General features: G+C 41.3%; 1 protein-coding gene across 1 annotated transcript in view; it reads left to right on the forward strand.

Annotated features, from left to right (window-relative positions):
- Positions 1-12,187, forward strand: part of smtnl (smoothelin, like) — a 31,074-nt gene that overhangs the window by 17,690 nt on the left and 1,197 nt on the right. Inside the window, exons 3-9 of the mRNA XM_022215135.2 lie at positions 4,963-5,044; positions 6,660-6,917; positions 7,051-7,113; positions 7,197-7,257; positions 7,342-7,488; positions 7,578-7,701; positions 10,571-10,722. Of these exons, the coding sequence (XP_022070827.2) occupies positions 4,963-5,044; positions 6,660-6,917; positions 7,051-7,113; positions 7,197-7,257; positions 7,342-7,488; positions 7,578-7,701; positions 10,571-10,722 (887 nt within the window). The remainder of the gene's footprint in view (positions 1-4,962; positions 5,045-6,659; positions 6,918-7,050; positions 7,114-7,196; positions 7,258-7,341; positions 7,489-7,577; positions 7,702-10,570; positions 10,723-12,187) is intronic.

Consider the following 12,187-nt stretch of genomic DNA (forward strand, 5'->3'; position numbering starts at 1 on the left):
TTCTGAAAGATGGACATAGCTACCACGACTCCACCCATTGGTTTGTGAATGAAGCCTTGACTTTGGTCATGTTTATTTTTTGGAGGTTGTGTTTTCAGAAACTTTGTAACTTTAATATATTTTGATGTGCGTTTTTCAAGTATTGCATCAGACAGTGTTGATGCCAATAGCAAAAGGTGAACTTACTCACTTGCGGTGGTTGTTGACTTTGTGGTAGATGGAAACACCTTTTCCAATTAAGGTCTGAAAAAGTGAACATTTAACTCACATGGCTGATGAGCTACTTTAGTTTCTGTCATTGTCTTCGTTGCATTTTTCTCTCATGAATGAATAATGTTTTGTTCGTTTGTTCCGCTATGCTTAACATAGTTTATACTGCCACCTTCATAGCTTAGTTTGTAGACACCAAAGCAGTTAATGAAAACAAGTCTAATTCACTTCAATATTATTTGAGGACATTTCAAAAGTTTGATTCAAATATGCTTTACAATTATATGGAAACATGACAAATCTGACAAATTTTTTAAATCACCAGAGTTTCCGTCTGCCTGCCAGTAGACAAAGACTGTAGTTTTAAGGTTCTGCATTAGCTTTAGCTTTCAGTCCTGGAAGTTACGCTGACATTCATCAGTGTTATTACAGCTCATCTTTTAGTGAACATGAGCATCTGTACAAAATGCTAGGATAGTCCATTCAAACACTTGAAGATGTTTTTCTCTAACAAATCAGTGGATCAACCAGCCCACATTGCTATACCTGCAGCAGCTAGCATAGCTACAAATAAAATAAAAACAGAAAACTTAATACAAGAGCATCTTGGAAGTATTTCTTATACAATAATGTAATGATACGTGCCTTTCACTTGTCTCCAACATAGCTGAAAGTAAAGTGAAGGCTCTGTTTAACCTCAACCTAAGAGCAGCTGTATATATACACAGGTTGCTAGAGCCATTGCAGGGTTTTATATCCACTCCTCAGTGTATAAATATTAGCTGTGTAACAGCTGCTAACCTCACTGTTGACCTTCAGCAGAACATTGCTTTTCATAGCTTTCTGGCCGCAATATCACACTAAACATGATGAAGCATTTTATCAAATGCAAACTGAATAAGAAAGAGGGAAATACCTTTTTTAAATACCACTATTAAGGCACAGATGAAGAAATTCAGTGTTTGAACTTGAACAGTAGGCTACATGATGTTGAGGAACAGTTAGACAGATTTCACTGCAGGCCTGTAGACAATGTTTTGCTGTTAATAAAATCTGATCATTTTCAAAACAGCATATCAGTGCATCAAGTGCAGAGTCACCAGCTCTTGCTTCGTGCTTGTATGCATGCTTGTTTAATCAAATGCGTGCACAAATGCGGTTGGAGCAGCATGTCCTGTGGTCTCTGGTGTGGAGTGTGGAGAACACGGCGATCAGCAGTGTGTCCTGCCAGCAAATAAGACCTCAAGATACCAGAGAGTTTACAGGAACCTCAGCACCTCTGCGATCATGTTTCCTCCTCTGACCCAAGTGGACGTCTGATGATCCGAGTACTTAAGTCTGGGAAGCTCCCCTCCCCAAAGCCAGACATTCTGCAATTTGTCTCCCTCCTCCTGCTGGATAGCCAGCTGTTTCCACCTTACTACCCCCTCTCACTATCACTCTGTACCATTCCCATCATGCAGGGGAAATGACTTCCCTTACCTTAACATACATAATGATATTTTGTATAGAAATTCTCACACACAAACACACACGTCTGGTTCCTATGTCCCCGTGGGGACTTACCATTCACTCCCATTCATACCTAACCCCTAACCCTAACCTAGACCAAAACAATGCCTAACCCTAAAGAAATGTTTTTGCACTTTTACTTTTTTCAGTAACAACAACATGGCCAAGACAACACTGTTTCCCCCCGTGGGGACCTCATTTTTGGTCCCCACTGTGACACGAGTCCCCACCGAGATAGCAGAAACAAGTACACAGGCACACACACACACACACACACACACACACACACACACACACACACACACACACACACACACACACACGGTCTTTCTTCTTGCTTTGTTTTAACATACGACCAACCAGCATTCCTATATGGTGAGCTCAGCCCTGCACACACATACATTTACACACTCCCAGCCATTTTCTCTAGTGCACACAGCGTGCTATCTCACAGCAAGAACATATATTGTATATGTGTGTGTGTGTGTGTGTGTGTATGTGTGCAGAGGAGATCAGTGCTGGTTTTTATTTTATGTCTTTCAAGAGACTTTGTCCTTTTACAGGCAGAAGACTGAGGTTGTTTCTTCAATTCTTGACGTGTTAATGAGGTTATGTTTGTGGGGCTCATGTGCAAGCTCGTTATCCAGATGAGTAACCAGAGGGCATTGTTTCTGGAAAGTTGTGTTGTTCATGCAGTGATTTTTTTTTTTTTTTAATGCTTTGAACACAGCAAAGAAAACTGGACTCACCTCCTTGGCTGGGTCATGCTTAAAAACCCATTGCTAGATTCTACTAGAGGAAGTTGATAGCATGTTTTGTTTTTGCTTTCTTTTTGTCTGTAATTTAGTTAAACTACTGTATAATGGTCTGGTAAATATTTTTATGCTAGCAGTGAATCAAATGACTGTATAAAGTGAACGTTGTGGCGTGTCGTGACAAACACAGTGACTCTGCAGTTCTATTGAGCTCTATGGTGCATTTTGACTTGTTTTTGTGTTGTTAACAGCCTGCTGCTTCAGTTTCAGAAAGGTTAAGTTCACTGTAACTGCTCTTTTAGCACTGATACTACATGCAGCATTTAAATATTTTTGATTAAAAGCTCTGATAAGTTCACTACTCGTGGCTGCTTAGTATTAAACAGTAAACCAGGTTAGAGGCTAGCTGTTGAACACAGTGAAGCTAACTGGAAGCCAGAGTTTTCAGTTCAAAATCCAGTTGTAACCATGCTAATAACTGAAAATTTGGGCATGAAACAAAGTCTTTCTCAGTAGTATATCATGTAGTTCACTTCATGTTTTTTTATGAAAAACAACTTGATGTCTTTGTTTATTGTGGCCTTTAAGGAGCACCATTTCTTGTAACTGTTGGATTTTTGCAGGCTAAATGTCACAGCCTGGCAGAGAGATGAGTCCATAAAGGAGTTGAGGGGTTATACCAGCTCAGACATGCCTACACAAACACACAGAGAGGACTCGACACTGTAGATGTTTTAAGACAGCAGAGATAACAACTAGAGAGCTATATATTTATATATAGGGTTTTTTCTGTGCTTACACAGACCCGGCTGTTTAACTTAATATGGATACTTAACCCCAGGAATGTGCTTATTATTTCTTAGAGAGACAGAGAAATAAATGCTGATGGAGAAACTACACCGAATACACTGAGTACAGAAGTTGGTGAAACTGAGGCTAGAGGCCAGATGTGAAGTCATGATGCTGGTTCTTTATAGTGATTACAGTGCTAGTAGCCAGTGAACAAAGTGTTCACATATTAAGGACCGAACAGTCTTTAAAAGGTTGTGGCTAATGCATTTGCTTTAGAAAGACATCTCAAATGACTACTTTGCCTGCCTCTCTGGCTTTCTGAAATGCTGGTGACTGGCTCAGAGCAGTTTTTCCATATAGTCACATCCTTTATCTGTTCATTTAGTGGTTTCTGACCAGATGCTGCAGCTCTGATTCCAAGCACGTTGACGCTATCTAAACACAGCGATGATGCATCAGTGGTGAAATAACGTTCTTAGTCAAACAGGAATCAGCCCTGTCTATTTGATTCCAGCATCTCAGCCAAGTTTGAAATACAACCAGCTGTTCATTTGTTATTAGTTGTCAAAGGGCTGAGGATCTCCAACATGGCTGCCTGAGGGTGCATTTCGTGTGTGGAAAGCCGGTTTCTGGGTCTGTTGCGCTGAAAAATGTTTGACAAGATCAACAAAGGCACGAAGTGACATGTTGTTTGATCCTGACCTTGAGAAAACGTGCACAGCTATCAGCGTTGCACTATTGACCTGAGTAGTGTTGTTCTCTGCCAGAGAGGCTGACTATCATCACACTAAGCTCTGTTTATCTTTCTGACAGGGCCACATGGAAAGTGACAGCTTAACCCACAACCTATGTGGGTCAGCAGCGCCATGCATCAAGAGCTTGTGATAGAAGTATCTCCTCAGGAGGGTGATTAGCTTTCCCATGTGGCTGATTGAGTTTGGAAAGAGGAAAGACTCAGCTGATCACAGGGACAGGAAAAAGACAGGGTTGCAGAGACGTATGAACCCTGGATGCTGATGGTGTTTGACATTAAAACTTGATCTCAATCACATTAGCAGTCAGAAATGGACGGACTTTGGCAGCTCTTCCATCTCTGAGCGTGTCGGTGACCACGGTGCCTGATTTAAAACAAAGACTTTGCAGGTCTTATCATTGGAGGGGGAGGCAGACACAGAACAGAACACCCTGGAGCCTCTCACACCTACAAGACTTCACTGAGGTCCACGCTGTGAAATAGCCGACTTTGAAGTGTACTGAGTTGTGCCATGTCGATTTGTTGGTTCATTTAGTTTTGTGTGAAGTTGCGTCAAAAAATGTTGGCGTCTAAAAAGAGTAAAAGGTTCCAACAATGACTCAGTGAGCATCTGGATTTCTTTTATTGTTCAGATCAGAGGAACACGATGCCCCACTCTTTGTCCATGATCCAAACACAACATGTTGGTGTTTGAACGGCTCGATGTAAAGCCCAGATAAGACAAACCCACATTTAACCCCTCTGTGGAACAAATGATCCTCACATCTGATCAATATACCACAGTGACTATTTCACCAGATTACTGCTCATGTTCCAGCTCTGTGCCGTGGTGGAAAAACATCCACAACAACTGGTCACCAGTAAAGGTCAAATATGACTTCATTTAAAGCAGTGAAGGCTGCTTGTGTGTCGCTAACTGTGACTCTCTGTGTGTTTCAGAGCATTGAGCGAGAGGAGCCAATAGAAGTGGACCCAGCCCCAACACATGCTGCACAGGAGAACGGACACACCGCTGCAACAGGTAATCACACAACTACACAACCAGGGCGTCACATCATGGCAATGCAACGTGTTCCCACATTTACAGTTTATACACAAAGACTGGTTTCTTGTATCGGGGCTGTTTCATTCACAGTAACCATAAAAAAGACTTTCAAATGGGTCCCCAATGATTTGATATAAGCTCATTTTACTTGTTATGGGTAGCACTGTTCAGCCTGAGAAAACAGTTGTTGATGATTTTTGTGGCTCTGGAGGAGCTTCCTCGACCATGATGACATCATCACAGTTAATGTTAGTGCAGGCTCGGTTTGGAGACTACACATTGGTTTCAGAAAACCTATGCTGCATGACAGACTGGAGTTGAGCAGTTTGCAAGATGTTCTTCAATGCAAGAGCCCGAACAAAAAGAATCTATTGAATTACAAGATGTGAAATGCAGAATCCAGTGTTTGAGGAGGTTTAAAGATGAAAAACCAGAATATCAGCCACCAACAACATGTTACATCAGTCTTGTAGCATGGATGCTGGCATGTAAGTTAGCAAGTTCTCCAAGGCTGATCAAGCATTTCAAATGACTGATGTAAAAATCTATTTTTGTTGAAAAGCTGCTTGATGTCTGGATATACACTTTACATAGTTTATATGCGGTTGAAAATTATGCTTTCAAAGTTGAAAATGGCAAAAGTTAACACAAGTTTATAACAGCCACATTGAGGGGAAATATCCATCTATTATCTGTACAGTGCTGGAGTCTGTCCCAGCTGACTTATAGAACTTTATTTGTCATTGCAACAAGTACAACGAAATTGCAACTCACGTACTGATGGGGGAAGCTGCCACGCAAGGCGCTAACCACGGCTCATCAGGAGCAGTTAGGGGTTAGGTGTTGAACCACACACCTACAGACAATTTAGAGTCATCAGTTAACCTCAGCATGTTTTTGGACTGTGGGAGGAAGCTGGACAACCTGGAGAAAACCCACACATGCACAGGGAGAACATGCAAACTCCATGCAGAAAGAGCCCAGCCAGGACACGAACCGCGGATCTTCTAGCAACAGTGCTAACCACTGATCACTGTGCAGCCCAGTAAAGGGAAATATGTCTGGTTAAGCCCAGCGAGAATGATTTTTTAAAGCTGCTTTCATTGATTTTTGGCCATCTGGGGGCAGCAGAAAAAGCTGTAAACACAACACTGACTCATCAGAAGCTTATACTGTAAAGATCAAATGATAAATGTGTTAGCAAACAGCAGCCCTTTTACTGTACCAATCAAGCAATTTTGCAGCAACATTAGCCTTTATTTGGAGTCATGTTTCTCTCAGTGTGACAGATGGTTTTCTTTTAACTCTGTTTTGGTCTCAACCAACTCGAGGGCGATACTGTATCTAGCTAGTTCTGTTACTACTAGTTAATGCTCTGATGTTCAGCAGCTTGTCATTAATGTTGTTTGGGGTTAAACAGGTATTATACTGGGGGTTTATTTAGCAAAAAAATAGATAATCTTAAAAGATGAAACTCCATGAAGAACAGAAGAATACTGTAGTCATTTGACCCACTGTTCATCTAAAATTTTGATCCGGCACTATAAGACGTTCATCATTATCATCGTTTTAAATCTTTTCATCCAACCAGAGCATTCGGTGTTGGTACATGGGAAGATCTCTCCACCCACTGACTTCCCACATGAGCACACGGCACCAGTCGCCATGCGGATGCCTCACCTTCCCATCACCGCTACAACCAAGACAGCAGAAATCAAAGGTTCTCCGGTCTCTCCCAGCAGCCCTGTCGGTTCTCTGTCCTCCTCCATCGCAGAGGCCCAACCTACCGACCAATCAGCTGCAAGCGCCGCCCAGCCCCAGCAGACAGAGGAGTCTCTAATTCAACCAGGTGTCTATCAGTCCTGTCATCAAGTCAATTCATGCTGTGTTTTAGGTTCCTGTATATCATTAATCCAGCAGAATTTACATGTGGTTTTGGAAAATCTCCCAACTCATCTTCCCTTTGATTTTCTCTCTGTCAGTACCCTCTGTGAAGACATGGACTCCTACACCTATCAGAGCTCTGGGATCTCCCTGTCTTCAGGGTGAGCTATTCCTTCACATATTATTACAAAAAAACATTATTCCAGATAAGATTTACACTCAATGTCCTTTATCTCCGTTGCAGAGAAAGTAAGTTCAGCTCCTGCTAAGTCTGTGACCTATTCAGGGCTGCCACAGCCTGACAGGTGAGTGGATGGGTAAAGACATGTTTTTAAGACAGAAAAAATATGTTGTGAACTGTCTGACAGTTGTGTGCTGCCACCCTGCAGAGACGGTGATGTAAGCAGTGACAGGTCCTTTGGGCAGATGGGGGAGAGGAGGCGGGAGCTGGTGAGATCACAAACTCTGCCTCGCAACATTGGCGCTCAGGGTCGTCGATCTATCTTTGAAAGGCTGGACGCTGAAGCCAGTAACAGGTCAGTGTCATGCTGTACCCGGGTCATATGGGAACAGCAGTACTTGATGTCTGATGTGTCTTTGTTGCTTTCCTCCTTTCTCTGCGCAGTCGCCCTAAACCAGTGGACTCTAAACCAAAGCTGAAGCGGTCCCAGAGTTTTGGTGTGTCCAGCGCCAGCAGCATCAAGCAGATCCTTCTTGAATGGTGCCGCTCCAAGACCATCGGCTACCAGGTAAAACACCAGCCACTATCTGACCAACACACTCCTAATCTGACAGTTTACTACGATACATTTCAGATGTTTTGTAGTTATATAGTATTATAAACCTATTTAAAGCCCTATTTTATTACATTTGGTCCATTTATTATTGGTATCGTTGGGTTACTCACAAGCTCTGATCCTGTTTTAGCCCCTTGACTACAAACTCTGCCGCTCATTGTTTTCCAGGACAGATCATAGTCGACTGCCTTTGTGAATGTGTTTTCCTGCTTTCCAGACGGTCACTGACATCAGTTAATTTCATTATAACATGGAAATGAACTGGCAGAGATTTACTCCAGATAGATAATGCAGTGGGTCTGGTTATATTTTTGTCCAAGTCGCATTACCGTAGCGCAGGAACGTAGTGGAAAACTGACAGCGTGTTCATGACCTGATTGGAGTTTGAAGCTGAGCTTTAAAGTTGGAAGCGCCACAGCACCTGGCATGTTAATGCAAGAAGCTAATAAATTCACATGATCCTTTTTATGATGTTTTCCAGCTGTTAGTCTTTTGGGTTGGACTTTCTGGCAACACTGGTAATGAATGCAGTGCTGTTCCTTAACCTTTCAGTCTCAGATAACAGAGTCTTTTAACAGCACATGGACACACTGTGTCAGACAAGTTAAGATGTCAATTCAAGCTGTGAACAGAAATATCAAGGAAAAATAACATTGCTCTGATTTAAAAAAGTAAGTCAGAGGTTTAGGGATAAGAAGATGATGGATTATTGAATGTCAGCTGATCTTTGCAAGTTGATTTTAATAATAAGTTAATCAACAGATGATAATCCTGTGCTGTGTGCAGCTAGAAGCTCATTTATCAAGCAGGGTTTAGAGCTGGAGCAGGAATAAGTCAAAGTCAAAGTCAGCTTTATTGTCAATTCTTCACTATGTACATGGCATACCAAGAATCAAAATTACATTACTCTCTCTTTGTGCAACAGTAAACATTAAATAAACACTTAGAGGGTTCTGAGATAAAAGAAATAGTATAAATTTAGAAATATAATGTACAAAATAAGATATAAAAAGGCAAAAACTACATAAAATAAGAACTAGAGAGCAAAAAACGGGTAAACTAAGAACAAGGAAGCAGAACTACACTGACAGTCATTAAAAATTTTGAGACCATATTTTTCAACATAATTTTTATTTTGAAGCCCGAAACTGGATTTTCTTCATATGAATCATTTGTTTAGCATATTGGCATACAGAAACAAAAATCTAAAGTTTCAAGAATGATTTCAAAATAAAGAATTTCACAAAAGAAAACGGCACCTGCCAAACACAAAGTCACAACAGTCAATACCGAGTATGGCCTCCATTTGCTTCAATGCAGGCAGCAATCCGTCGGCGCATGCTTTGGACCAGGCTTCTGATTGTGGGTTGGGAACAGCCCATACGCCTGGATACATCACTGTAGCTCAAAGCGGCCTCCACCATACCCAGTGCCCGGAGACGTTGTTCATGTGATAGACGCGGCATGATGCTGTTCACTGGACTAACAATGGTGGCCTTTTTTGGGCCTTTATATAGGCCTTCAGAACTCATTCTCAAATTGTGCAGATACTCACTGAGTATTGCTTGGTGTGTATTTGGTTCACTTTTGCAAAGTGACCAACCCATGTGCAGTGAGTCATGACAAAATGACAACTCATCATTATCTCAACTACCAGGGCACTAGATCATCAGTAAATCCACAACGAATAATTACAACCCCCCTACAAGTAGAATTCTGCGTACATTTCTACCTCAAAGTTTCTACTGACTGTCAGTATAGAAGCAAGAAGCAACCAAGAACAGCAGAACTGAGTTAAATGTAAACACAACCATGGGATAAAGCGGTGGATTTAGTGCAGGACAATAATAACATAATAATTTATTTAGAAGAATGTCCAGACAGTGGCAAAAAGAAGAGAAAAGATTATTTTGTTTTGGATGCACTGATACGCTTTGTCTCTGAGAGAAGGTAGATATCACATCCGCCAATTTGAAATGGTTCAACATTTGAAGAAATGCAATGATATTCTCTCAACACCACTGAGAGTGAGGTGAGAAGAACTCTGTGATACTTTATCTCTTTATTATTACAGAAAAGATGTCATAATTAGCAAATTGTAGAAAACTGTGAAGAAAGGATTGGCCAAAATAATCAAAATCTCCAGCATGATAGTGAAACTGAAACACATCTGTTTCAATAGCTTTAACCTGTCGACACACAGCGCAGCACTAATGTGTTAATTATCTACCTGTGAACTGCAGAGGAGGACGTAGATGTATGTAATTGTATGAGTGTGTTATGGAGGGGGTGAGGGTGCAGCACTGAGGCGGTTTAGGTCATGGCTGAGTGCACCAACACATTGCTGCACTCCTTTTCTTCTCAGCAGCCTGTGCCAGCTGCTCCATGTGGCTTTAGTTAGAGTCAAGTAAGGAAGGCAGAGCCAGGACTCTTATTAACTTATTGAAAGCACTCACACACAGACAAGAGAGGGGGAGATGATCGTCCGATTACTTGGCATGCTGCATTTCATTCATGGCAAACTCCAGACTAATAAAGGGCAGCCTTGAGATGACATGATTTCAAAGGCATGTAACAGTCTGACAGCAGGAGGAGAGGGCAGTCTGTTTTATCCATCATAATTATGGGCTAGACAGGGAGTGAATGGGGAGATGGCTTTATGAAGCTGCAACAAGCTGCCAGTCACTTTTACAAGTCATGCCATCTTTTACGTCCTTCAGTCTTTCGGCTCTTACCGCGTCCCTCCATGCTGTAACTCTCTCTCACACACTTGCCACATCATCACCTGATCCTCCTCTTCTCTCCCCGTGTTTCTCCGCAGAACATCGACATCCAGAACTTCTCGTCCAGCTGGAGTGATGGGATGGCTTTCTGTGCACTGGTCCACTCCTTCTTCCCCACAGAGTTTGACTACAATGCTCTGTCTCCAGCCAACCGCAAACACAACTTTGAGCTGGCCTTTGGAACTGCAGAGTGAGTGACAGAAACATGAAAATATTTTTAAAAAAAGGAAGCAGTGGTTTATATTTCACATAATTAATTTTAAATCACAAGTTTTAATAACAAGAAGGTGCTTTGGAACCATTGAGACAGCCCTGGTAGAGCATCTCAGATGGCAGTTAGGTACATAGGGAGCTAGCAAATTACAAATATAATCGAGAGCCTGAACATTTAGGGCAATAAAATCTCAAAATCGATTGTAAAACTCACTGAAAGGCAATGAGTACTGGGGTAATATGGTCACATCTTTTAGTGTTTGTTAGACGCCTGGCAGCAGCATTTCATTCCTGCTGCAGCCTTTTAATGTTACACTTGCTGATACCAACACGCAAGACAGAAGGTGTTAAGCAGTCAGCTTCAGATGAGACTTTAAGGATTCTGTTTTTCGTCTTTTCACTTCTCTAAACTAAAGCGATGCAGGCTGCAGCTTCATGTTTAACCATCAGACAGAAGAGTCCTATTTTTCTGAACATTACTTGGCAAGAAAGCAAACAACTACATTTCCTAAAATATCTAACCGTTCCTTAAAAGTTCCTATTGTTCTCATGATGTAACACAAACATACTGTTAGCTGGAAGTCAGTTGCGGTTTCTGATTTCTGCTGATCTCGACTGAAAGTATTTTTGGACCTTAACTGCATCAACAATGCATGTCTCTGCCTTACTGTGCCTGTGTGTTTCTTAATGTGTTTTCTTTGGTCGTTTATTTTATAGCTCACTCCAAACAACACAATACACACATTTTACAGAGCTCTACTCCTGCCTGTCTGACCCTATTTCACCATGAGGTTTTCTTTATCACACTGGATGGAAGGTGTGCATTCCTTTGTCCTGACTATCATTTCATAGACCTGCTTATAGTGACACTGTACAAACAGGCTGCATACTATAGATCTGACCCTATACAGGCCTACAGCATGAACAAATGTATGCTGTACATCAGGGCTTAAAGAAACCATTTGATTTAATAAGTTATTCTGCAGTGCTGCAGAATTAAGCTGGTTTGACTGAAAAACAATATTCAGTTGGAAAGAATCAATCCTGGGTCTTCAGTAGCAGCTTTAGATTTGACCTCTTGAAGAGATCACAGATTTGAGGTTATAGTACAATAAATATATATGAATGATCACATTGTTTTGTTCTGTAACTCTGTCTGTTTGGTAAAAGTCTGTGTTTTCATCAGAGTTCGATTGATTGGTTGAGTTTTTTTTCTGTACGTTGTGTCTCATTAATTAGTCATTTGGTCAGTTAACATGGAGTAAATCCAAATTAGTCATCGAAAGAAAAAAAAACAAACGTTCCCTGATTGTTGCCCACACGTAAACACTTCCGGTGAACAAGCAATTTGAATACATCACCCTGGACACTGAGACATTTAACCCTGTAAGACCCAAATATAGAAAAAGAAATTAGCAAAATAAATAAATAAAACAAAATAA

Source organism: Acanthochromis polyacanthus, chromosome 13 (genome assembly GCF_021347895.1).
Source record: "Acanthochromis polyacanthus isolate Apoly-LR-REF ecotype Palm Island chromosome 13, KAUST_Apoly_ChrSc, whole genome shotgun sequence".
Lineage (NCBI taxonomy): Eukaryota > Metazoa > Chordata > Actinopteri > Pomacentridae > Acanthochromis > Acanthochromis polyacanthus.